The sequence below is a fragment of the Martes martes genome (assembly GCF_963455335.1).
Source record: "Martes martes genome assembly, chromosome: 15".
NCBI classification, from domain to species: Eukaryota; Metazoa; Chordata; class Mammalia; order Carnivora; family Mustelidae; genus Martes; species Martes martes.
This window is the reverse complement of record NC_137903.1, coordinates 2,154,792-2,176,779: the sequence shown is the minus strand read 5'-3', so window position 1 is coordinate 2,176,779 and position 21,988 is coordinate 2,154,792. Positions and strand designations below refer to the sequence as shown.

The 21,988-nt window shown below is 61.5% G+C and overlaps 1 protein-coding gene across 1 annotated transcript; it reads right to left on the bottom strand.

The window, feature by feature from the left end:
• Positions 1-12,829, bottom strand: BCAN (brevican; the record flags this gene model as incomplete). The annotated part of the gene is made up of 13 exons (XM_080824131.1): positions 1-447; positions 741-931; positions 1,214-1,358; positions 1,674-1,756; positions 2,313-2,471; positions 3,044-3,151; positions 6,451-7,095; positions 7,592-7,825; positions 10,160-10,453; positions 10,905-11,032; positions 11,289-11,463; positions 11,788-12,162; positions 12,739-12,829. 13 exons carry the CDS (start codon positions 12,827-12,829, stop codon positions 340-342), a joined length of 2,736 nt encoding a protein of 911 aa, XP_080680257.1. The 3' UTR covers positions 1-339.
• Between the last annotated feature and the right edge of the window lie 9,159 nt (positions 12,830-21,988).

Genomic DNA, 21,988 nt, shown 5'->3' with positions numbered 1-21,988 from the left:
GTGCTCCAAGTGGCTTTATTTCCTGCTGGTTACACAGGTAATCCATCCTGCAAACCCATTCCCTGGGAAACATGAGAGTGAGTGGACCAGGTGCCCCCCAGGGGAACGGATGGGACAGGATGGCTGGCAAGGAGAGGGCAGTTGAGGCACTTAGGGACTTCCTTGAGGCCCTCGGGGAGGGGAGGGGTGAGAGGGAGCTGTCCAGGTACTGCCCACAAACCCCTCAGTCACTGTCACCGGACTCCAGCCCCACTCCTCTCCTGTTGTCACTTCCTGTGATGGGAAGAGGGTGGGGGGAGAGGGCAGTGCTGGGGGCAGCCGTGTTGAAGGCCTTGCTCTCTAGGGACCAGGAGCAGGACTGGGAGGAGGGGTCAGCAGTGCCTTCCAGCGTCCCAGTAGCCCTCCTCGATGTCCTTCTGGGGCCTTCAGTGCACGCAGAGCTCGAGCCTGGGAAAGACGCCCACACTCACTGTCTATGCGGGGCTCCTCCCTGTGTCTCTTCTGAGAGCCTGCCCTCCGGGGGTTATGATCTCCCTGGCTCAGCCCCTAAGAGCCCAGAGTGTGGCCCGTGCTCTCAGACCTCAGCACTGAAAGGGACCCCAGAGCACCCAGCTCTTTCCCGCTGCCTCCAAAGGCAGCCACGATGGCCGCGAGGTCACACAGCCAGCAGCTGGCAGAGCTGGGACTAGAGCCCAGGGCTACTGTTGGCTACTCCCCACCTGCGTCCTCCCGGCACTCACAGGTCTCCTGGGCACACAGGAGATCTGGGGGGGCTCCCAGCGGCCATTCTCCTGGCAGCGGATCAGTGGCAGGTTGCGCTGGGTCAGCCCCTCCCGGCACCGGTAACGAAGCACTGTGTCTACTTCGTAGCGCAGCCGTGGGCGGCCAAACACTTGGGCCAGGGGCAGCTCTGGTGGAGGCCCACAGGACACTGCAGGGACAGGGGGGACACAGTCAAGAACTGGGAGCCTGGCTCTGTGGTGACAGTTCCCAGAATCAGGATGAGGAGGGGGGGCCCACAATGTGATGCAAAAAAGAGCAGAGGTTCCTAGTGGACCCACCTCATTTGTTATCTCCCCCTTGAGCATGGCCTGGGACACATTTCTGATTCTTCCGTAGCTCTGCCCCCTCCTTCTACACACACCTCGACAGCGTGCCCCTGGCGCTTCCTCCTCCCCCCTGCCCCTTCCTCCTCCCCCCTGCCCCGCCTCACCCAGCCCCATCTTGCAGGTGTAGGACAGGTGGTAATTGCAGGGTACGTCACTCCATTGTCCCTGATCGTGCCACACCATGACCACGCAGTTCTCTCCGGACAAGAAGTAGCTGTCAGGCTGCCCAGGGTTCCAGTTCTCATAGAGCTGGGGGGACGGCATGGGGGGGTGAGGGGGAGGGATGGACCTATAGGGCCTGAGGAGGGTGGGAGGGGCACTAAGAGGCAGGGGGGATGGGGGATGGGGAGCGGGGGCCCAGGAGGTGAAGGAACAGCTCGCGGGCTTTGGTGGGGGGGATAATGGGAAGAAAGAGGAACGCAAGGAAGGGAGGCCGCCCCCGGGAGAAGAGGGACAGAGAAGGGGCCAGGAGAGGAGGGCGAGGGATGAGGTCACTGGGGGTGGAGGGCAGAAGGGCTTGGAAGAAGCGACCCAGGCCGCGGAGGGACAGCCGCAGCCTCTCACCAGCGGGACGCCATCTGACCACAGGAAATCGCCTTCGATGGTTCGGTCGTTGAGCCCGATCCACTGGTACTCGCGGTATCGACCTGGGGGGGAAGCGCGGGCGGGCGCGGGTGTGCGGTGAGCCCCGCTGCCGGCAGGTGGCGCCGCTCCCCGCTCCCGGCGGCCCCGGGGAGGTGGGGGGGGGGGGGTCGTTCCCGCCAGACCCAGCCGGGGCTTCCCCGCTTTCCCGGCGGCCGGTGCAGCCCCCGCCCGCGCACCGACGGGAGGCAGGGCCCGGGCGGGCGGCAGGGGTGCGGGGAAGAAAACGTCAGCGGGGCCAGAGAGGGGCAGCCGGAGAACGGGTCGGGGGGGGGGCGGGCGCAGGGGGCGGAGGCGGGGAGGGGGGCGCGGCCGCGGGGGGCGTCGGGCCGCGGCGGGTGGACCGCGGCCGCCAGCCCCGTCCTGCCGAAGCCCGCTGCGCCCGCGGGAAGTGCGGGGCAGGGGCCACGGGCCGGGAATGAATGAGTGAAGTAAACCAGGCCACGAGCACCGGGTTAACGGGGGAGTTAACTGATCCCCGCACTCACTGACGGTTAGTGATGGGTTAACGAGTGAGTGAGGAAGAGGGACGGGTCCCCTCCAGCCCCGCCCCCAGCCCACTGTTGATGAAGTCCTGCTCCTCGGGCGTGCTGATGCTGGCCAGGTGCGCCCCGAACAGCCGGCACTGGGTCTCCGCCTCCTCCCAGCTCCTCCGCGTAGAGAAGTGCTTGTAGCAGGCCCCCTGGAAGGCGTCCCAGCCAGGGCTGCAGAAGCGGAGGCCTGGGGCACAGAGGGGCGGCTCGCTGAGGCCGCGCGGGGGCTTGTCCTCTGTCAGGGACTGGGCCTCTCCCGCCGCGGCCGCAGGGGGCGGGGCTCAGGAGCCGGCGGCCCCTGCCCGAGGGCCAGCCCGGAAAGGGGGCAAGGAGGAGCCCTGAGGGACCCCGGTGCAGGGGGCCTTGATGGCTTCGTCCTCTGAGCGCCAGGGACCAACGAGGGTGAGGGCTGGTGTCCCGGCCTGGGTCTCCGCAACCCTCCATCCTAGGGGGCTGTGACCTCCCGTCTTCCCAGGAGAGAAGTGACAAGTAGGGACCGCCTGCCAGGCACACGGGTAGGCTACGCACTCCTCCTCGCTCCCGGACCACTTGAGAAAGGCATGTGTGGTTCCACTTAACAGATGAGGAAATCGAGGCTAGGACTCAGAGAGGTTATGTGATTTGCTTAAAATGGAGATTCATTAATGCAAGGCCCAGACCAGTGCCCTCCCTCCTGGGTGCAGAGCTAGCTCACTGTCCCGGGTCCAGGCTTCAGATCTACCCCCAATCCCCCCACACCCCGCCCTTCAACACACTCACCAACATCACACAGGTCCCCCCCATAGCCAGGCAAACACAGGCAGCGGGCCCCCTCCTCCTCCTCCAAGCACGTCCCACCATTGTGGCAGGGGCTGGGGACACAGTCACCTGAAGGGGAAGAGAAGTGAGGCGGGGGGAGCAGAGGGGCGCAACTCTGCAGCCTGAAACCCGGGGGAGCGTTCAGAGAGTTCACGGCCCCAGCCTCCTTGTCTCGGGAGCTATCACAGCACCTTAAAAGTCAGCCCAGGCCTAAGTTCTGGGTTTCTCTTCCACACTGACCCCCGCCCCAGCATCAACTCAGCCCTGTGCTGGCCATTTTCGTGGCCGCCGGCGTGGGCCCAGTGTAACAGGCTGGGGGAAGGTGGTCAGGAAGGCCCTCAGGACCCAACCCCACGAAAGGGAAAGACACTGGGCTGTGGACCATGAGATCCGGACTCTCCTGTGGCTCCTGGCTCTGCTGAGTGACATTGTGCAGGTCACTTGACCTCTCTGGGCCTGGAGGCTAGTCCCCCACTCACTTGCCTTGGGGCCAGGTGCCTGCACAGTTCTGTACAGTTTAGGTGGGCCGGGTGAAACCGGAGGAGAGGACTGTCACCGCAGCAACAGAAAGCTGTGGTCTGTCCTTTACTGCTTCTGGGACCTGATCCTGGGGTGGGGGAGGGTTAGCTATTCCTTCTGCGGGGGGGGGGGCGGCGGCGCATAGAGTCAGCCCCAGAAGCACAAATGGGAAGCACTATCATAGTGACGAACCAACGTATTTCCCCTGGGTCTATGCCCTAATCGTCCCCTCCCCCTACCCATCGCCCCCCAGCCTGAAGCGGCAGGGCTCCCGCTGTCCTACAGCCGGCTCCTCACACTCTCTCAACACCGTGCAGTCTCTTGTCTCCCCTTCTTATCTCCCCAAACTCCCCTCCACCTTGGGCTTTCTGCAAGTTCCCCAGCCCAGAAAGCCCTCCGACCCCCCTCTCTCCTTCTTCCCGCACTCTCTCCTCCAGGCAGTCTTCTTAGACCGACACAGAACCCTGAAGTCCTGCCGTCTGCGGTCTGGCTGGGTCACCTGCCTTCCCCTCTGGGCTCTCTCCCTCTGGATCCGGGGACGGAGGTGGCTGCCTTTACACCAGGCCTGGGTGCTGGATGGGCAGATTTCACTCCTTCTGGTCCAGGGAGGGAAAGGCGGCCCCACAGACTGACAGTGCAGGACTGGGCTCACAGCTTGGCAGGGGAAGTCGGGCCTGAGCGGGACTCTTCCGACTGTGCCTTCTGCCTAGCATCCAAGGGCAAGGCCCACTGTGCTTCCCTCTGCCGGGGAGGGGGAGGGGAAGCTGGAGCTGAGTCCAAGGATGTTGCTGGGATGACCAAGCTGTTTGGGGTGAAATGAATCAGCTGTTCCAGCACCCCCACTCTGTCACCTTCCCTCCTGCCTCCCCTCCAAGCTGCCAGCACTAGCTCCCAGGGCAAAGGGGGAGGGGAGGTGTCTTACTTAACCCACTAAGCGCCAGGCCCCACAGAGGGTAGGTGTCCTGAAGCCCGTTCCATCCCTCACACTTTCCTGGGGGAGGAGATTCCAAACTTGGTTCCCCACCCAGGCCATGAGGTCCCTCCCCTGGCTGGGGGAGGCAGAACCTGAGCCAGGACAGACAGAGGAGGAGAAGGAGCCCCTCTTGAGATGTTCCACTCTCCTTCCTTCCCGTGTGGGGCCAACTGCCATACACGACCAGAAAGTTCTTCCCTCCTGCTGCAATAGCGGGCCAGAGGACATCCCTGGGCCTCCAGGTGGGGTAACTAAGACACTGCAGAGACTCCCAATGCTGCTTCTCTTCCCACCAAACCGCCTCCCAACCCACACAGCACCGAGCTCTGAGCTCCAAGGCCAGCTGGGCAGGGAGCGAATGGTTGAAATGGGCGAGCCCGATGGGCGGGCTGGGTGTGATGCAGGGGCCCTATCCAATCCTGGACCATCTAGGGAGGGCAATGCAGGGACTGGGAAGAACCCAGCCTTCTCCAGGGGTCTCCACTGGGAAGCTCAACCTTCCCTGAGTCAGTGGGGCTTCTCTCAGACCCCAGAATCTGACTCCCACTCCTTCCCCTCTGCATTTCCTCCCCGTCCTCGCGTCCTGCATTGTGTCTTCTCCAGCATCAGGGACTTTGAGATCTTTTGGGTTCAGGGAGGGTGAGAGTCTTCCAAGGGGTGGCGAGGTGCTCATTAGGGCAGGGTCAGTGGGGGAGGGGCGGCCGTGGGCAGTGGGATGGAAGTTAGATCCCGTCCCCCTTCTGAGTTGCGGTGGGGGGAGGCTGAGGCCAGGGATGGGCTTCTACGCTAAGACGGACTTTCTCCATCACTAGTCTGTATGTCCGGCTCCAGACAGAAGCCTTCAAGATGGCTCAGAAATGAGTACACATGTGCGTGCGCACACACACACACACACACTCTCTCTCTCTCTCTCTTCCTCTCAGGCTGGCAGAAGTTTCTCCCCATCAGGAGTGAGGGACTACAACTCCCAGCAGCCCCGCCGACGGATGGACAGTGACTCCTCGGCACAATCAGAGTCGGGCTCTTGGCGGTCAGGAAAGAAGGCAGAGGAGGAGCCTGAGAGGGCAGGATGGAGGACCAGCGAGCGTGTTAGAAGGGGAGGGCGGGAAGGGGCACTGGCTGAGGAAGAAGAGAAGGAAGAGAGGCGCAGAGAGCGAGGGAGAGAGGGGAGGGAGAGACAGGGCCCGAGGGGGAGCATCGGAGAGCTGCCCAGACTTGAGACACAAATGCGAGGAATGAAAAGGGCAGACAGCTGGGGGTGGAGACAGAGGGTGCCAGAGCTTTGGTTATAAAGTGGTTTAATAGAGATTTATTTCCAAGGCTTGTTTTCCATGAAACAGTCAAAAAAATACTTCACAGAAGTAGACGCTTAAGGCTCTGTGGGGATACGGGCTCTCCTAGACCCCAGAGGCTGAGGGCAGGGATGGAATCCCAGGCTTCCCTGGTATCAGTGGGGTGGCTAGAGGGGGTGGCACACAGGAGAGGGAGGGGCAGCAGGAGAGGGGCCTGGGCCCCGAAAAATACAATAGGCCCCCAGGGCATCTATGGTGCTTGAGGATGGGGGGTGGTCTGTGGGGCTGGTGAGTCACAGGTGGAGAGACAAGGGCAAGAAAGGGTCGCAAGTGGTCAGTCGGGAGGCTGGAGTCACAGGGTGGGACGGTGGCGTTGGGGGTCATGAGGTGAGAAATCAGAGAGCAGGGCTGGAAGTCACAGATGTGGCACCCACGACCGGACACCCACAGGTAGCAGATGAAGGCAAAGGACAGGAGGCGCTGGGGTAATGGGGGTCAGGGGACCATAGGTCATGTGACCCAGAGCTTCAGGGGGAGAAAGGGAAGAAGGAGAAAGAGGGAGTTCGAGCCTCGGGCAAAGTTACCTGATGAGGGGGCCACGGCCACTCCACCTCGGCTGGCGCTGTCAGTGGGCAGCACTGGCTGCACCCGCACTGAGGTCCCTGCTGGGACAGTTCTTCCAGAATTCTCTTCAGAGGGGGCCTCCAGTTCCCTGGCACCCTCAGGGGCCCGTGTGGCTGGAAGCAGGGCAGGGGTATCCTCAGAGCTCCCTGCCTCCTCACTCTCTCCTCGAGGGACCCCAGACAGCTCAGGACCACCAGCCTCCTCCCCCACCTCTCTCTCCCCGGCTGGAGTGGAAGGTGGCGGGGGTGTCAGTTTCCCGTTCCTGGGAGTGGGTAGAGTCTCAGTGGGTGGTCCAAGGACCCTCGGAGGCCTGGGAGCCTCTGGCTCTCCATCGGGGTGTGGCGACGCAGCAGGCCGTAGGACAGCACTCGCTGGTGGGGGGGAGGTACGGGAGAGCGATTCCTCTAGGGCTGGCTCCGTGGGGAGAAGAGTCTCCGGATCTGGGCTGCTGAGCTCACTGTGCCAGGCCCACAGGGCCTCATCTTCCACCTCCTCCTCTTCCTCGTCTTCTTCCTCCTCATCCGTGTATTTCTCTTCTTCCTCCAAAGCCTTGCCTTCCTCTTCGGAGGACCCCAGGGGAGGGACAACGGATGGCGTTTCGGATTCTAGACAAAGCACAGGTGGTTCAGCACCAAGGACAGCACCGGGCCCCGACCCGACGACCGCGGGGGAGGGGAAGGAAGCAGGGGCTGGGGAGGGTGAGGCCTGGGGCGGCCAGGGGAAAGCCTGTCCCCGGGAGGGGCTGCCTCCGTTCCCCGCCGGAAGACCTTCAGCTTGTGCAGCAATATTGAGACTACCTGGAGGAGGCTCTGTGAGCTGTCATCAGCCCAGGGAAAAAGCACGGTTGTTATATCTCTCTCTCCTAGCCTTGAAATCTCTAGTCTATTCTGGGTAGGTGGGGGGAGGAGGGAACAAAGGAAGGAGCACCCTCCTTCCCAGACCCAGAGAGTTGGGAGTGGAATGTGCTGGAAAGGCAAGGGTTGGCAGAGCACTGGAGACACGCCCTTCGTCACGGAGCTGCTGAGAAAGGACGGACAAGTCATGCAGCACCCCGGGCTTGCACCCGCACCACCGACTTCTCTTACTAGGGGACTCGGTTACCAAGGAGGGTCCTCGGGGCCTCTGCGGGGTCTTCTGGAGTGGAGCTTGCCCCCCCTCCGTCCTCCACGACGGGGATGGAGTAGATGGCTCCCCGGGACTCGCTCTCCACAGTCTCCTGAGGCGGCTGGAGTTCCTCCAGGGTCTCTGTCACTGTGACAATGGCCTCCAGCCCATCAGAGGCCGGGTCCGACGCTGGGTCCGACGCCTCAGGCATGGCGGACGGCTGGGCGGAGTCTGTCAGGAGGGAAGTGCCAATGGGAAGTTGACCAGGAGGCTCAGTCCTGCAGCCACAGGCGTGGGAGAGACCCACCGTCTCTGGGCTAGACTCAAAGACCATGAGAATCCCGATTCTCACTCAGCCTTTTTGTGGAGGACCCAAAGGACCCAGGGAGCACTGTGGGAGGGAGTTCACCACCTACTCCTCAAGCATCAATCAAGGGCCCACCATGAGGCAGGCCAAGCATTCTTCTGGGCACTGAGGATACAGTGGAGAAAAGCCAGCAAGCCTCCTGCCCTAAGGGAGTTTACAGCCTAGCTACAGATAATAAACAAACAAGCATGTATTATAAAGTTATCATACAAAGAACAATTAGGGGCGCCTGGGTGGCTCAGTCGTTAACAACCGTCTGCCTTCAGTTCAGGTCACGATCCCAGGGTCCTGGGATCAGGCCCTGCTTTGGGCTCCCTGCTCAGCGGGAAGCCTGCTTCTCTATCTCGCACTCCCCCTGCTTGTGTTCCCTCTCTTGCTGTGTCTCGGTCAAATAAACAAATGAAATCTAAAAAAAAAAATTTTTAAAAGAACAATTAGGCAGGGTAAGGAGATAGAATGGTGAGAAGTACTACTTAAGACAGAGCTGTCAGGAAAGGCTCCGGAGAGACAGTTTCCTGATTAAGGGGTGGAGGAAGGAGGATGGACAGGTGGTCTCAGCACTTTGGGACCCTGCTCTTGGAGCAAGACACAAGGACCCCCAGGGTTTTTAAATGGAAGGGGACAGAGGGCCGTCAGCAGGAGAGCTGAAGGGTGGAGTCCAGGAAGGACATCCAACGTCACCACCTGAGGGTCTCAGCATTGGGGCGGGAGGGGAGAGGGAGGGGCTGCCGCATCCTTCCAGGAGCTGCTGCCTTCAAACCACTGGGGCTTTGGAAAGGATAACCTGGTCTTCGGAGAAGAGAACGAAGATCAGAAAACCAATGAAGCGGCGGTGGAACTGGGCTAAGAAAAGCCCTGAGGGCTGTCTGCGCTCAGCCAGACGTGACAGCACAGCCTGTCCCGCCCCCATCACCTGCTCCAGGGAGCCTTGCCCCTGCCGGCAAACGAAGCCGTGCCCTTGCCCGCCTCTGTCCTCCACCTGTTCCCAGCCGCTCACTGTAATTACGATCGTCACCGTCAACCCTCTTCCAGTTGGCCTTCCCAGACGGACCTGCCTTCCTACGGACTTCACTTCCCCACCGCTCCCTTGCCCTGGGCTCAAGATGTTTGTGGATCGAGCCCAGCGGAAGTACTGCTTTTCTCTCAGTCTCCCCTCATACTGGGAGCAAGGCATCTTACCTCCCCTTGGACTGGGGGCTCCCAAGGCAGAAGCAGTGGCTTTCCCCTTCAGACTAGGAGCTCCCTGAAGGTCAGGGCTGTGCTTTCTCCTTTCATTTCTGCCTCCAGCCCCACCAGTACCGTGGGCTCATGAGTGCGGTGAGGACTGAGAATGCCCCATGACTGTCAGTCACCCATGGTTGGGGCCCTGTGCCTCTGGGGGTCCCAGGCACTGCCTTCCTGCCACCTCCCAATGTTAAGATGTGGTCAGAAAGCCATCTCTACACCCAGCGGTCCTTGAGAACCTGCTCCCTATGGGGAGGACTTGTGTTTGTCCATCAACCCTTGGTGGCTAAAGATCTGAGACCATCAAGCTGAAGTTTCCGGACCCTGCCCGCCCCCGCTCCGCCTCCCCACCCCCATCATGAGAGCTCTGGAGAGCATGACGGTAACTGGATCAGACCATTCATTGGGTTCAGAGAATGTCCCTAATCTCTGCTCTAGGGGCTCCTGGGTGGCTCAGTGGGGTAAAGCTTCTGCCTTTGGCTTGGGTCATGATCCCAGGGTCCTGGGATCGAGCCCCGCATCGGGCTCTCCGCTCGGCAGGGAGCCTGCTTCCTCCTCTCTTTCTGCCTGCCTCTCTGCCTACTTGTAATCTCTCTGTCTGTCAAATAAATAAATAAAATCTTTTAAAAAAAATCTCTGCTCTACTAATGAGATGCCCAGAAATGGAAACCTCTCCAACCTCCCAATATGGAAGAGGCGGCTTTGGCACTGGGGAGGCAAGCCACGGATGGCTGAAGGGAAGGCAGGTGAGGGGCACAAGGAGGCAAGCCCTCCCTGAGGCCACACAGCCCAAGCCAGAGGGCATCAGCGGAACGAGAGCCCTAGGTGCCAAGCCGGGGGTCACCCAGGGCTCCTTTAGGCAAACGGCAAAGACCCGAGAGACACTAGTCCAAGCAGCAGTGGGACTTCCAGGCTCAGCTCTGGGTCCCTGACAGAGACAGGCTGGTCTCAGCCTCCGCAGGGAGGCCGCTCACCTCGGAAGCAGTAGACGTTGAAGCGGCTGTGCTTGTTGGGAAAGCCAGTCTGGTTGGGGAAGAGGAAGAGCGTCTTGACACCAGGCAGGCCACCCCCGCAGCGCTGGCTGGGCGTGACGATGGGGTAGCGGACACTGCCATCAGCCAGCCAGCCTGGGCTGCAGCGGTCCAGGCCGCCGTCCCAGGCGGCGTATAGCTGGCCGGTGGTGGCGATCTCCGCACCCCGCTCCCGGCAGTACGCCCGTGCCTCCTCCAGCGTCAGCTTGTCTGGAGGGGCACCCAGGAACAGCTCTCCTGGGGGGGAAGAGGAGGCTGTGTCACCGGGAAGCTGGCAGCCCCGTCCACCCTGGCTGGCTTCTCCAGGCCTCCGTCTGCGCTTCGGGGACACAGAGTCAACTCCCCTCTTTCAGGGTCAAAGCTTGAGTGGAACCTTGGGATGAAATTACTCAGAGGGGCGGCTCCACTTCCCCACGCTGCGAAGAAGGAAAGTGAGGCCCGGGGAGGCTGAGAGGTAGAGAGGCACAGCAGGTGTCAGACTCAGTCTCCCAGCACCTGTCTGAGGCGCTGGCCGTAAACTTGGTTCCATGACAGTGTTTGGAGGGTGGGACAAGCTTGTTTCTTTGGAAGCCCCCCGGATGCCCACTTGAACACACAAGGGATGATAGGTCCAGCAGAGGCCCCAGGAGGAGCTCCGGCCAGCCCCAGAGAAGGGGCTCTAACCCGAGAACCCCTCACCCCCAATCACCATTTAGGTCTTCGGCATAGCAATAGACATCATAGAGGTCGTCCGGGTCCACCACTCCGTAGTTCCGGACCCCAGGGAAGCCATCCATGTCTCCGTAACAGGCTTCTCGTGGGGTCTGGATGGGATACCTGAGAGCAAGTACAGACGCCTTCATCGGGGAGCCCTCCAGGGACGCCCCTCCCGAACCACACAGCCTTTTAAGGCAGCCAGCTGTCTACCCGGTTCTGCAGGGACACTCCCTACCCCAGGGCAGGCCAACCTCATTGCCTGGAGGCAGTGGGAGCCGGATGGCTAGCCTGAGACATTAGGCAGTCCCTGCTGAACCAGGGCCCACCGATACCCCAGCTACAACTAGAAGCTCCCGGTCCCCAGCCGCCCACATACCTCACGGTCTGGTCGGACAGCCAGCCAGCGTCACACTGCTCATAGCCCCCGAGGTAGGCGGCGTAGAGCTGCTCTGGGGTGGCGATGCGGGCTCCGATGCGGGCACAGGCTTCCTGGGCCCCCGTGAAGGAGAAAGCATAGCGGGCAGAGCCTTCCCGGTAGAGAAAGACGACCCCTGGGGGGCAGAGAGGAGCCCTGAGGCAGGATCACCCCCACACCGGCCTCCCCTCGCCCTCCTTGTCACTCCCCTGTACACCAGGAGTCAAGTCCAAGCGGTGCTCACTCTACAGCATGAGGGGGTTACCTTAGACTGTGAGCAGGATTCCCTCCACCCCGCAGAGAGAAGCAGAGAGAAACGAGGTGACCAAGGCCTGTATCTACTCACTCCTCTTCCAGCTCTGTGGGTGCCTTCCACCTGGGTGCGCCTCCCCCTCGGACTGTGGGCTCCCTCCCTGCCGGAACCTCCCTCCTCCTGCCCTCACCTTTGTCCTGCCCTCACCTTTGACCTTGACCTCCACTGCGTCGCTGCTGTCGTCTATGCCGTGCTGGACTTCGCAGCGGTAGATGCCTGAGTCGTTGGGCCGCAGCTCGCTCAGCGCCAGGGACACGTCGGTGAGTGACGCTGGGTAGGCCGGCAGTGCCACGCGGAACCGGTAGGCCTCGCTCACCTTGACACGCAGGCCCCGCGCCACCAGCACCTCGGCCTCGCGGCCCCCGGACAGGAAGGTCCACTTGACCCGCGGGGAGCCCAGCACGGCCCGGCGGCCCAGCGGCGGCCGCAGGTAGTGGACGTGGCACGGGATGGTGAGGGCGCCGCCCAGCACGCCCTGCAGTGGCGCGTCGCCCGCGATGCGCACGCGGAAGGCCCGGTCCTCTGTGGGTGGGTGAGTGGGCGGGGCCAGCTGGAACTCGGCGGGCGCGTGGGTCCGCACCCTCCCACCCGATTTCCCAGCCTGCCCCGGGATCCCTCGCACCCACCCCAAGGGCCGCGCATGCCGGCCTCTAGGACCCCAGGACCACCCCGGACGCTCTCCAGAGCTGTCCCCGGGTCTCCCAGTCAGTTCTCCTAGAGATTGGCCCAGTGCCCCTCCAGAATCTCCGCGGGCCCAGCCCAGGTCTAATCTGCTCCCCAGGTCCTCCAGCCCTGGCCTCAGTTTCCCCTGTTTCCCTCAGACTCACCTTCAGGATTTCTCCCCACTCTACCCCCTTCTACCTCCCCAGCCCATCTACAGGCCCCAGACCCTAGAGACCAGCAGCCTTGCACCTGCTGCCCCTCCCAACCCTCCCCCCAAGTTTTCCCTGCCTCACCCAGAGCCCACGGTTCATCCCTTGTTTCCAAGTGTCCCAGACCAGACCTTTCCCCTCAGTGCCCCCAATCCTCTCTCCTTGGGTCCTCCAAGCCCACCCCCTTCCATAGGGGCAATGCGGGAGACAGAGTGCGGTTGCTTACCTGAGCTGTCCCCCTCCAGGGCATCAGCGAAGGCCACAGGGCCCTGGGCCAGGGCCAGAGCTGCCAGCAGGGGCAGGAACCGTGGGGCCATGCTCAGGCTGGTGGTGGGACTTGAGGAGGAAAGACGAGGTTAGACCTCAAGACGGACTTCCCCTGGCTCCCAACCACACCCATTTGGACTCACACATATCATGGCCCCGGGAGCCCGCTGTTCCCACCTCGCTGTTAACTCCCTTGTTTCTGATCCTATCTCCCCACCAGGAGATTCTTCTTTGGAACCAGACCTGGTTCTAGTCAACTTGCTGCATGACCTAAGGCCGGGTCCTTAACCTCTCTGGGCCTTGGTTTGCTGACTCGTACAGGACACCATGACCCCCACCTCCCGGGGCGTGATGAGGCTATGGGCTTTAGAGCCCTGTCTATCCTAAAATCCCTGTACAGATGCACAGCTCCAGGTACACTGTGGGAGCTCAATAAATGCTGGTAGTATGTGTGGTGGGTGCTATTGTACTTAACAACCCCTGTGCTCAGGGCGCCTGCGGGGCTCAGATGGTGAAGCGTCTGCCTTTGGCTCGGGTCATGATCCCAGGGTCCGGGGATCGAGCCCTGCGTTGGCTCCCTGCTCAGCAGGGAGCCTGCTTCTCCCTCTGCCTGCTGCTGCCCCTGCCTATGCTCTCTCAGTCTCTGAAAAATAAATAAATAAAACCTTAAAAACAAAAATGAAACCAACCCCCTGTGCTCCTCCCATGTCAGACTCCCTCCTTGAACCCAGAACCTCCTCCTCCCCCAGTATCCCTCCAGTATTCCTTTCCTGTCCCTTCCTCCCTGAGGACCCACCTAGCCTCCTCCAGGAAGGCCTCCTAGACTGAACCTGGGCAATGTGCAACTTCTCTCTAGCCCTACCCCTCCTTGACCTCCCCCTACCCCATGGTTACTTATGAGGAAACTCTTCTCTTTCCCCGTGGCATCCTCCACCCTCTCCTTGGCTGCCTTCTCCCTTCTTCCCAGCCTTCCTTGCTGCCTGGCCCGGGCTTTCCCACCGGATCTCCTGGCTCAGAAACCAGCTGGGACAAAGCCCCTGTCTCTGCCAGTCTGGCCTCCATCCAGCCTCTCCCTTCCCCCACCCCAGCCCTAGGCTGGGGGGGTGGGCTAAAGGAGGGTGAGACTAAATGGGAGGGGCCATGTCCCTCCTGCCCTTGGCTATCAGACACTCTGAGAATGCACACTAGCCCTCCGAAGATCTCAAGGCACTTATACTCTCATAATGGAGGGATGCGGGGGTGACATTGAGAAAGGGGACCCAGAGAGGGCTAGGGCTGACCCTGGTCCCCAGCAAAGCCAAGTCAGGTACTGGGCCAATGTGTCCGCGGGAGGGAAGTCTGGGGAACTAGTGTCCAACATCCGTACGGGTCGGGCTAGTCGAAACGCATGCAGCCCCGGGTCTGGCGTGGAAGAGGCCAGTGACCCAGTAGGAGGGATGCGAGTCAGACTACAGGCAAGACTTCCCGGTGCTCAGGTTCATTCCCACTCCAGGCCCACGGCTCGACCTCCGTCTTCTTTGCCCTCTTAGGCTCTGCCTTCCTGCACATCTCCCCCTTCCTGAGCCTGAGCGGCTGGGACATTCCTCTCTTCTCCCCAGTTCTCCCAGGGATCTCAGATCCTCCTCGGAAAGCCTCCCCACCGACACCACCTCCCTTCTCCCCACTACGGCTGGGCTTCATCTCCTCAGGGTCACACTTGGGGAAGGAGTGACGGAAGCTAAATGTCTAGGGTCTTTCTCTATGGGGCCAGACCAGAGACTGCTGAGACCCGCTCTGCGCATGGGGGCACCTGGGAGGACCGCTCTCTGGGGTAGGTGGGGGACCACTCAGCGTGGGTGGCCAGTCCCTGCTGGGTGCTGGGCAGACTGTTCACCTTGCCTGTGAGTTGGGTGAGGTCCTGGGCCAGGCCCCTTTCTGGTGCCTTCCCTCCCCTCTCTTTGGGCTGGAGCTGGAGCAGCTCACAGACCTGGGTCCCAGCTCTCCGACAGGCGGCCCAGAAACCCATATACTTGGAGCCACTCTGGGACCTACAGCCTGGACCCCCCTTTCACCTCTGTTTTGAAGGTGAGGGAGTGAAGGGAGAGGGTCTGAGGCTGGTGAAGGCCTGGTGACACAGGGATAAGGGGGTCATGCCACCCGGTGGGAGTCACTGAGCAGAGGGGCAAAGAGGGGGCCTGGATCGTCTGGTTCTCATGATCAGAGGCATCTGCACTGCCCCCCATCCCACTGCCAACCCCACCCAGCTTGGGCTTCAGCTCCCTCCTGGTACAGCGAGGTGTCCTGGGAAAATTACGGCATCCCCTCGGCGGGCACCAGCCTCAGACCTGGGCTTGGGGCGGGGAGCGGGCCCCGGCCTTCTCCAGCCCCTCTGCTGTCCCCCAGAGCGCACGCCCTCTCCGTCTCTAACCCGGAGAGCTCGGCATTGTGGGGGGCTTCCTGTCCCTTACCCTGATGCCACACCGTCCTTCTGTCCAGCTCATTCTGTCCTGCTCCAGCTCCAGGATTTCTGCCCTTGGCTTGCATTTCCCAAGCTGTTCAGGAAACTTCCCTCTTGTTACGTTATCATGCCTGTCTGACCGCTGAGTCCAGCTCCCTCACAGGCTTGAAGACCCAACCCACAGAGGATGAAGATCATAGAGCAGGCCGTGTGTGTGTGTGTGTGTGTGTGTGTGTGTGTCCAACACCCCCATCTCTGCGCTGGCTGCCTTCCCCAGCCCCAGGCTGGCCATCGGAGGTCTGCCCTAGAGGAACCAGGCTCCCATACGCAGCAAGGGCAGCAGGAGGGAAGTTCTCACTGTCGCCTTAGTGTGAGCAGCAAGACGAGCTGCGCCGACACCGACCACAGCTGCCAGCCCTTCGCCGGGCCTGCAGGACCCGCTATAGAAATTGCATAAACAGTCCCAGTGATGGGAAGCACAACTAGTAATACAATTAGCAACATCACAAGCCAGCGGCTGCAGCTCCTCGGCTCTGTACGGTGGATGCTGCCAAGTTAGCATCAGGCGCTGGTGATGCTGTGGGTGGGCGTGGGTCGGGGTGGGTGGGTCGCGGGTAAGAGCGTCCCTTGATCTTATGCTATTTTTCTGGAATAGAAGTCGTGCAGCTATTAACGGTGCTAGCAAAACTGATGGCAAAACCTCTCGATCCCGTTGGAAGCAGGAGAGCAGGGGACGTGAAAGGACCTGGGGCGAGGGGGTGTCACCGCCCACCGGCAGGCAGCGCTAGAGAGGAGAGCCGCGGTGGTCCCCAGAATTCCGGCTCGTGGTTACCGACCCTCTTCCCGAGCCAGGCCACTTAAAAACGCTTCCCCTGGACAACCTTAACTTTGAGGAAAATACTATCTATAGGTTACACCGATGCGGAGCCCGAGGTTCAGAGAGGTCAACGAATTTGCCCAAGGTCACAGAGCAAGTAAGTGACAGAGCTGGGACTCCCGGCGCCAGTGGGCGCCCGGACCACCGGCCGAGGCTGTCCCGCGGGCCCGGCGAGGGGCCCGCAGAAGAAGGGCTGCTTCCCGCTCCTCCCGCCGCCCGCCTGCCCCGCACAAGATCGGAAGTCGGGGCGGGGGGCTGGCCCCGGAGCGCACAGCAGGGAGGCCGCGGGGACCCGGGGGGCGTTCCCATCAGCCCGCGGACTCGGGCACGCAGGTCGGGCAGCACACGGCGGGGGGTGCGGACGGCAGGGCCGGAGGCGGCGGCGGGCGCTCGGGGGCTGGCAGGGTCGGCGCGCTGGGTGCGCCGCGGGAGGCCAGGGCTGCGCGGTCGGGGGGCGCGGACCGCGGGCGGCCGGCGGGTGCCCCCCGCTCTCGGGCGGCCCGGCTGCGCTCTCGCTCACCTACCTGCAGGCTGCGGGGGCCCGGGGCGAGGGGGCGGCACCGCCGGGTTTGCCGCCTCCTCCGGGCTCTCCTCCGGGCTCTCCTCCGGGTCCACGCTCGGTCCTGCGGCTGCAGGCGACTGCGGCGGGAACTGCGCGGGCGCAGGGAGAGGCCGGGCCCGCAGGATGTTCGGAAGAGGGCGCCGGGCCGCCGGGCGCCGCACAAAACCCCCTTTCTTCCCCCCGCCCCCGCCCCGCCCCTCCCCTCCCCGGGGCCGCCCCCGCCCCCTGGCCGGGGACGCGGGGGGCTCGGGAAGGTCACGCGACCCGCTGCCTCCTCTGCGTCCGTTCCCGGCGGCCGCGGCGAGAGCAAGGACGTGCGAAGTAGGACATCGTTCTGGGGAGGAGAAGCCGGGCACGGGGAGCAGGGAGGGAGGGAGGGCAGAAGGGGCGGGGAGGGAGCGCTCGAGGAGCTGGAGGGGAGGCTGCAGCAGGAGGGATGGCAGTTAGACAGCTGGAGGGACTTCCCGAGGGGCAAGGGGAGAGGAGGAGGGCCTCAGACTTGGGCAGTAAGGGACAGGATGACGGGAGCATAAAGACGGGGGAGGGAAGCTGTGTTTTGGAGGCAGGATGAAGTGCAGAGGACCGTAGCCCTCTCCCTCTCCCGGGGGGGGGGGCAGCTCTGATTGGGTTTTGTCTCCGGTGGGGCTCCCACTCCCTGCACAGAGGAGGAGCTGACTTTGCAGCTGGACGGAGGGAGGTTAGACAGCAGATTCTCGGCTTAAGCAAAGCAAGTCAGGGACTCTCTGGTCGCGGGGTGGGGGAGGGGCTGCACTGGGAATGGGCACACCCTTCATGCGAACCCAAGTGCGAAACACAGGCGTTGCTGGGAGCCCCGAGGGCCCGCTGGCCAGGGCTGGTGCCGATGAATGTGCAGCCTGGTGCCAGGGGGTGGGCCTTGAGTGCCGCCCGGCGGTGGGGGAGTCCTCAGAATACCAATGACGCCCCAGCCCCAGCGACTCCCCTTCCCTCTGCTTTCCCAGGCTCTCTCTGCCCCTCCCCCTTCTGTCTCCCCCCACTCCCTCCTGGGACTTGAAGCAGAGCCCCTGGCACGGACTGTGGGCACGACAGCCAGATGCCTGGAATGTCTCCCCTGGATACTGGTGGTGGCACCGAGGATAGCTTGTTGGAGGATTTGATCCCCACAATCTCCAGCGCCACCCCCACAATATCCCGAGTAAAGCGGGGTGCCTGCAGGGCAAGTCATCAGGACAGGTCCCTGTCCTTCCATTTAGGCTGCACCCCAGTCCCTCCCGCCTGTATGGGACTCTGCACTGCCCTCTCTTGATGCCCCAGCCGCCCCAGTCTTCTGCTCCCAGGGCTGTGGACTGGCTTCTGGAGGGCTTCGCAGAAGTTCACAATAAGCTCCTCCCCAAACCTTTGAGGGTCTGAAGGGAGAACTCTGGCCCCTCCCTGGACAGCCGTCTACTGGACAGGCAGGAGAGGGGGACCTGGCGTGGTGGGTGGTAGGTCCTTTAGTAAATGAAATGACCCCGGCAGGGATGGAGCCTGAAAGGACAGAACAAGGGGCCTGGCAGGGTCTGGGGAAGGAGGGACCTCCGTCCTCCATTGATTCCTTTCATTACATAAATATTAACTGAATGTCCACTATGGACCAGGCACAATTTTAGGACCAAGTCCTCTGGTGGAGAGGGGGGCACCCAGCCTTGGGGCAGATCTGAGCGGCACCTTTAGTCCCAAGAACTCCCTTTGCTCCCCTCAGACCTCACAATCCCGGCTGAAAGAGAGCCCGCCTCCCCTAGGATGGTCTCAGCGCCGGTACCTGCCCAGCCCGCCCCAACCCGGGCGAGGATCAGTTCCACCTGGGTCCTGAGCCCACCCAGGCAACCAAGTGGCTGAAATTCAATCCTAATGGTGACCGGCCTGTAACCACAGTTCTTGCCGCAGGGAGACCTGGCTGTGACGGGGGAAGATGGAGAAAGTGACCTTTGCCACCTCCCCTCAGGACTAGGAGCATGGGCACACGTTTTGGTGCCCTGGGGGAGTCCGACCTTGACCGAGGCCAGCAGCAGCAGCCGGGGCTGGACCAGGGCTGGTACCAGACAGTCTGTTCCAAGAGCCAGCCCCCTGGTGGGAACCCAGATGCCCTGTGGGAACGGGGAGCGGCCGCTTGAAGACTGCTGCGAGCCTCACTCCGGAGGCGCGGGGCCTGAGGTCAGACCCCCGGCTTGCCAGCTGCAGGGGCCAAACCTGGCGAAGGGCTTCCTTTCTCAAAAATCGTTTCCTCTTCTGAGCAACGAGCTGCAGGGAATCTGCGGCTCCGGGTAACGTCTACTGCACCTGGCCAGCGGGCACGCTCAGCAAAACCTCGTTCTTTCCCTTTGCCAGTCACACACACGTATGCACGTGTGCACACATGCGCGCGTGTGCACACATGGCCCCAATCCGCACGGATCTCCTGGCCAGGAGGTCGGTGGGCCGCTCCCCCGAGGATGAGACGGAGGCCTCGTTATCCGAGAGAGGAGTCTTTCCCTGAGGGCTTCCCGGGGGAAGCAACGAGTGCCTCCCCCAGACTCTTGCACATTTCCAGTGCACTCCAACGGGCACCTGCTGGTCAGGGACTGTCTTTCCTGTCTTTCCTTGCACCTGGCCCCTGGCCCTGCGACCACCACCACCACCCATTTCTATCCCTTCCTAAGAGGTGAGAACCAAGGCCTCACCAAGGTCTCAAACAGGGACCTTCAGGGACTGACTGACGCCATCAGGATCGTCGGAAGCAGGAAGTATTAGAGTCAGGTTTCAAGCAGAACTTCCTGCGCCAGTAACAAAAGGAGAACGTCTCAGGGAGCCATAGAATCTTCTGGACAAGGAGAGAGACCCAGAGGCGAAGCGACTGTCCAGGGTCACACAGCTGTAGGGCTGTGTCTAGGGTTGATCATGACCATGACCAGTCTCCTGAGGGATGGACATCCAGGCCAGGGCTCCTGCCAGGGCCCCAGCTGTCTCTTGGGGGACAGAAACGGAGGCAGAGAGAGAGAAGGAGGGAGAAGACGGGCAGTGCAGCTGGCTGGCCTCCCAACCTCCTGGGCCCTGGGGAGTTTTCCAGTCTCTCTGGAGGAGAACAATTAGTCTCCTGCCTCTCCCTCTCCCCCTCCCAATGTCCCCACCCAGGCCAATGCTGAGGCCATGACCCAAGTTAAGGAAAGAGAACTCCCCTCAAGGTCGTAGCCTCCCTGGCTCCAGGGCCTTCCTCACTGTATCCCCAGCCACAGTGGCCACTGGGAGAGCCTGTCTTTCCGGCCCCTTGAGCACCGGTCTCCACCGTCCCAGACTTGGAGGTGGGGCCCAGGCAGCTCAGATCCTCTCCCATAGCACCTGGGTCCTCTGCCACAGGGACGTGGGAGTGGGGCTGTATACACAGGGCTCCAGACGCTGGCACAGCTGTGCTGGGAGAATGGTGGCTTTGATAGCTTCTGAAAGGGGCCAGGAAGCCCGGGACCCCAGCCCAGACGAGGGAGGGGCCAGCCACGTTCTGCGGGTTCCTGCAGCTGAAGGCCAGCGGCGGGGGTGGGGGTGGGGTGGGCAGCTGCAGGGGAGGTGGGGTGGCGAGGAGACAGAGGTGCGACCTACAGGCTGACCAGCATTTCGGGGAGCCCCTGAGCAGGAGTGGACGGACCCTTGCCGCCAGGGGACCTAAGTCCTGTGTTCAGAGAGGACCACGAGACTGTTCCCCAAGAACAGCTGAAGGAACCGGACGGCTCGACCGTGAGAACACGCAGCTCTCCTTCTGCAGAAAGCCGGCCGGTCTGCAGGCCCCTCGCAGCCCCCGTCCCTGCGGCCGGGCAGCGGGCTCTGGGGCAGGCGCTCCCATCTGTCCCCTCCTCACCTGCAAAATAACAACAGCATCTTGTTTTCTGTTTCGTTTTGTTTTTTTAAGATTTTTTTTTGATTTATTCGAAAGAGGGAGAGACAGATAGAGACGGAGAGCACAAGTGGGGAGGAGAGGGAGAAGCAGGCTCCCCACTGAGCAGGGAGCCCAACACAGGGGCCTGACCCCAAGACCCTGGTATCCTGACCGCGGCTGAAGTCAGGTGCTGCACCCACGAAGCCTCCCAGGCGCCCCCTTGTGTTCTGGTTTTGACACGGGAACCACGTAAACATGTTATATAATTGAATCATAAAATTAAATTCAGAATAATTAAATTAATTCTAGACTGAATTTAAAAGCAGAACGGGGATGCAGTTCCTAAACACCTGAAACACGGTGAAGCAAGGGCCCGTGACTGTACGAGAAGCTGGAGGCAAAGCCACGGGGAAGAATTTTCTTTCAAGTGATGATGGGACTCAGCATGCTGACTCTCCATCCCTAAGAGCTAAGAGAACCAGGGAGAGATCATAATGTTGGCACTGGGATTGCAAAATGCACCACTTACTGTGACAAGCAAGTAAGTAATTACAGGAACGGTGTTCAGAGAGAAGAGTTTCAGTGTGAGAACAGGAAAGGTAAGCGACTGCTAATCTCGAGTGCGAACTGAAGATAACAGTGTGAACTCACGATGTGGATGCCGCGGAAAAGGCTTAGAATCAGTGACTCCCCAGTAACACTGAGTGCCCCCGGGGTCCAGACTGTGGTCTCCAAATGGTACTTTCTGGGAGCCTGGGTGGCTCAGTCCATGACACACCTGCCTTCAGCTCAGGTCATGATCCTGGGGTCCTGGGATCGAGCCCCGCATCGGACTCCTTGCTCAGTGGGAAGCCTGCTCCTCCCCTGCCTTTCCCCTGGCTTGTGCTCTCTCTCACTCTCTCTGTCTCAAATAAATAAACAAAAAATCTTTAAAAAAAAAATAAATGGTACTTTCTGCTCCCAGGAACCAGGCCTCTTTGGAGACGCCCCAGTGAGGGGCAGCACGGGTTGTCACGCTTGTGAATAAAGGAGGTTTTGAGACTCAGGTCAGGCTCATGTCCAGAGGACCCAGTAGCCACCTTGCAAAGACTCCCACTGGCCAGGATGACGTATCAGCGTTAAAATGAATAATGAGGGGCGCCTGGGTGGCTCAGTGGGTTAAGCCTCTGCCTTCGGCTCGGGTCATGATCTCAGGGTTCTGGGATCGAGCCCCGCATCGGGCGCTCTGCTCAGCGGGATCCTGCTTCCTCCTCTCTCTGTCTGCCTCTCTGCCTACTTGTGATCTCTCTCTCTGTGTCTAATAAATAAATAAAATCTTTAAAATAAAATAAAATAAAATGAATAATGATAGGACACCTCGGTGGCTCAGTCAGTTAAGTGTCTGCCTTCCGCTCAGGCCTGGGTCCTGGGATCAAGCCCCTGCATTAGGCTCCCTTGCTCAGTAGAAAACCTGCTTCTCCCTCTGCCTGCT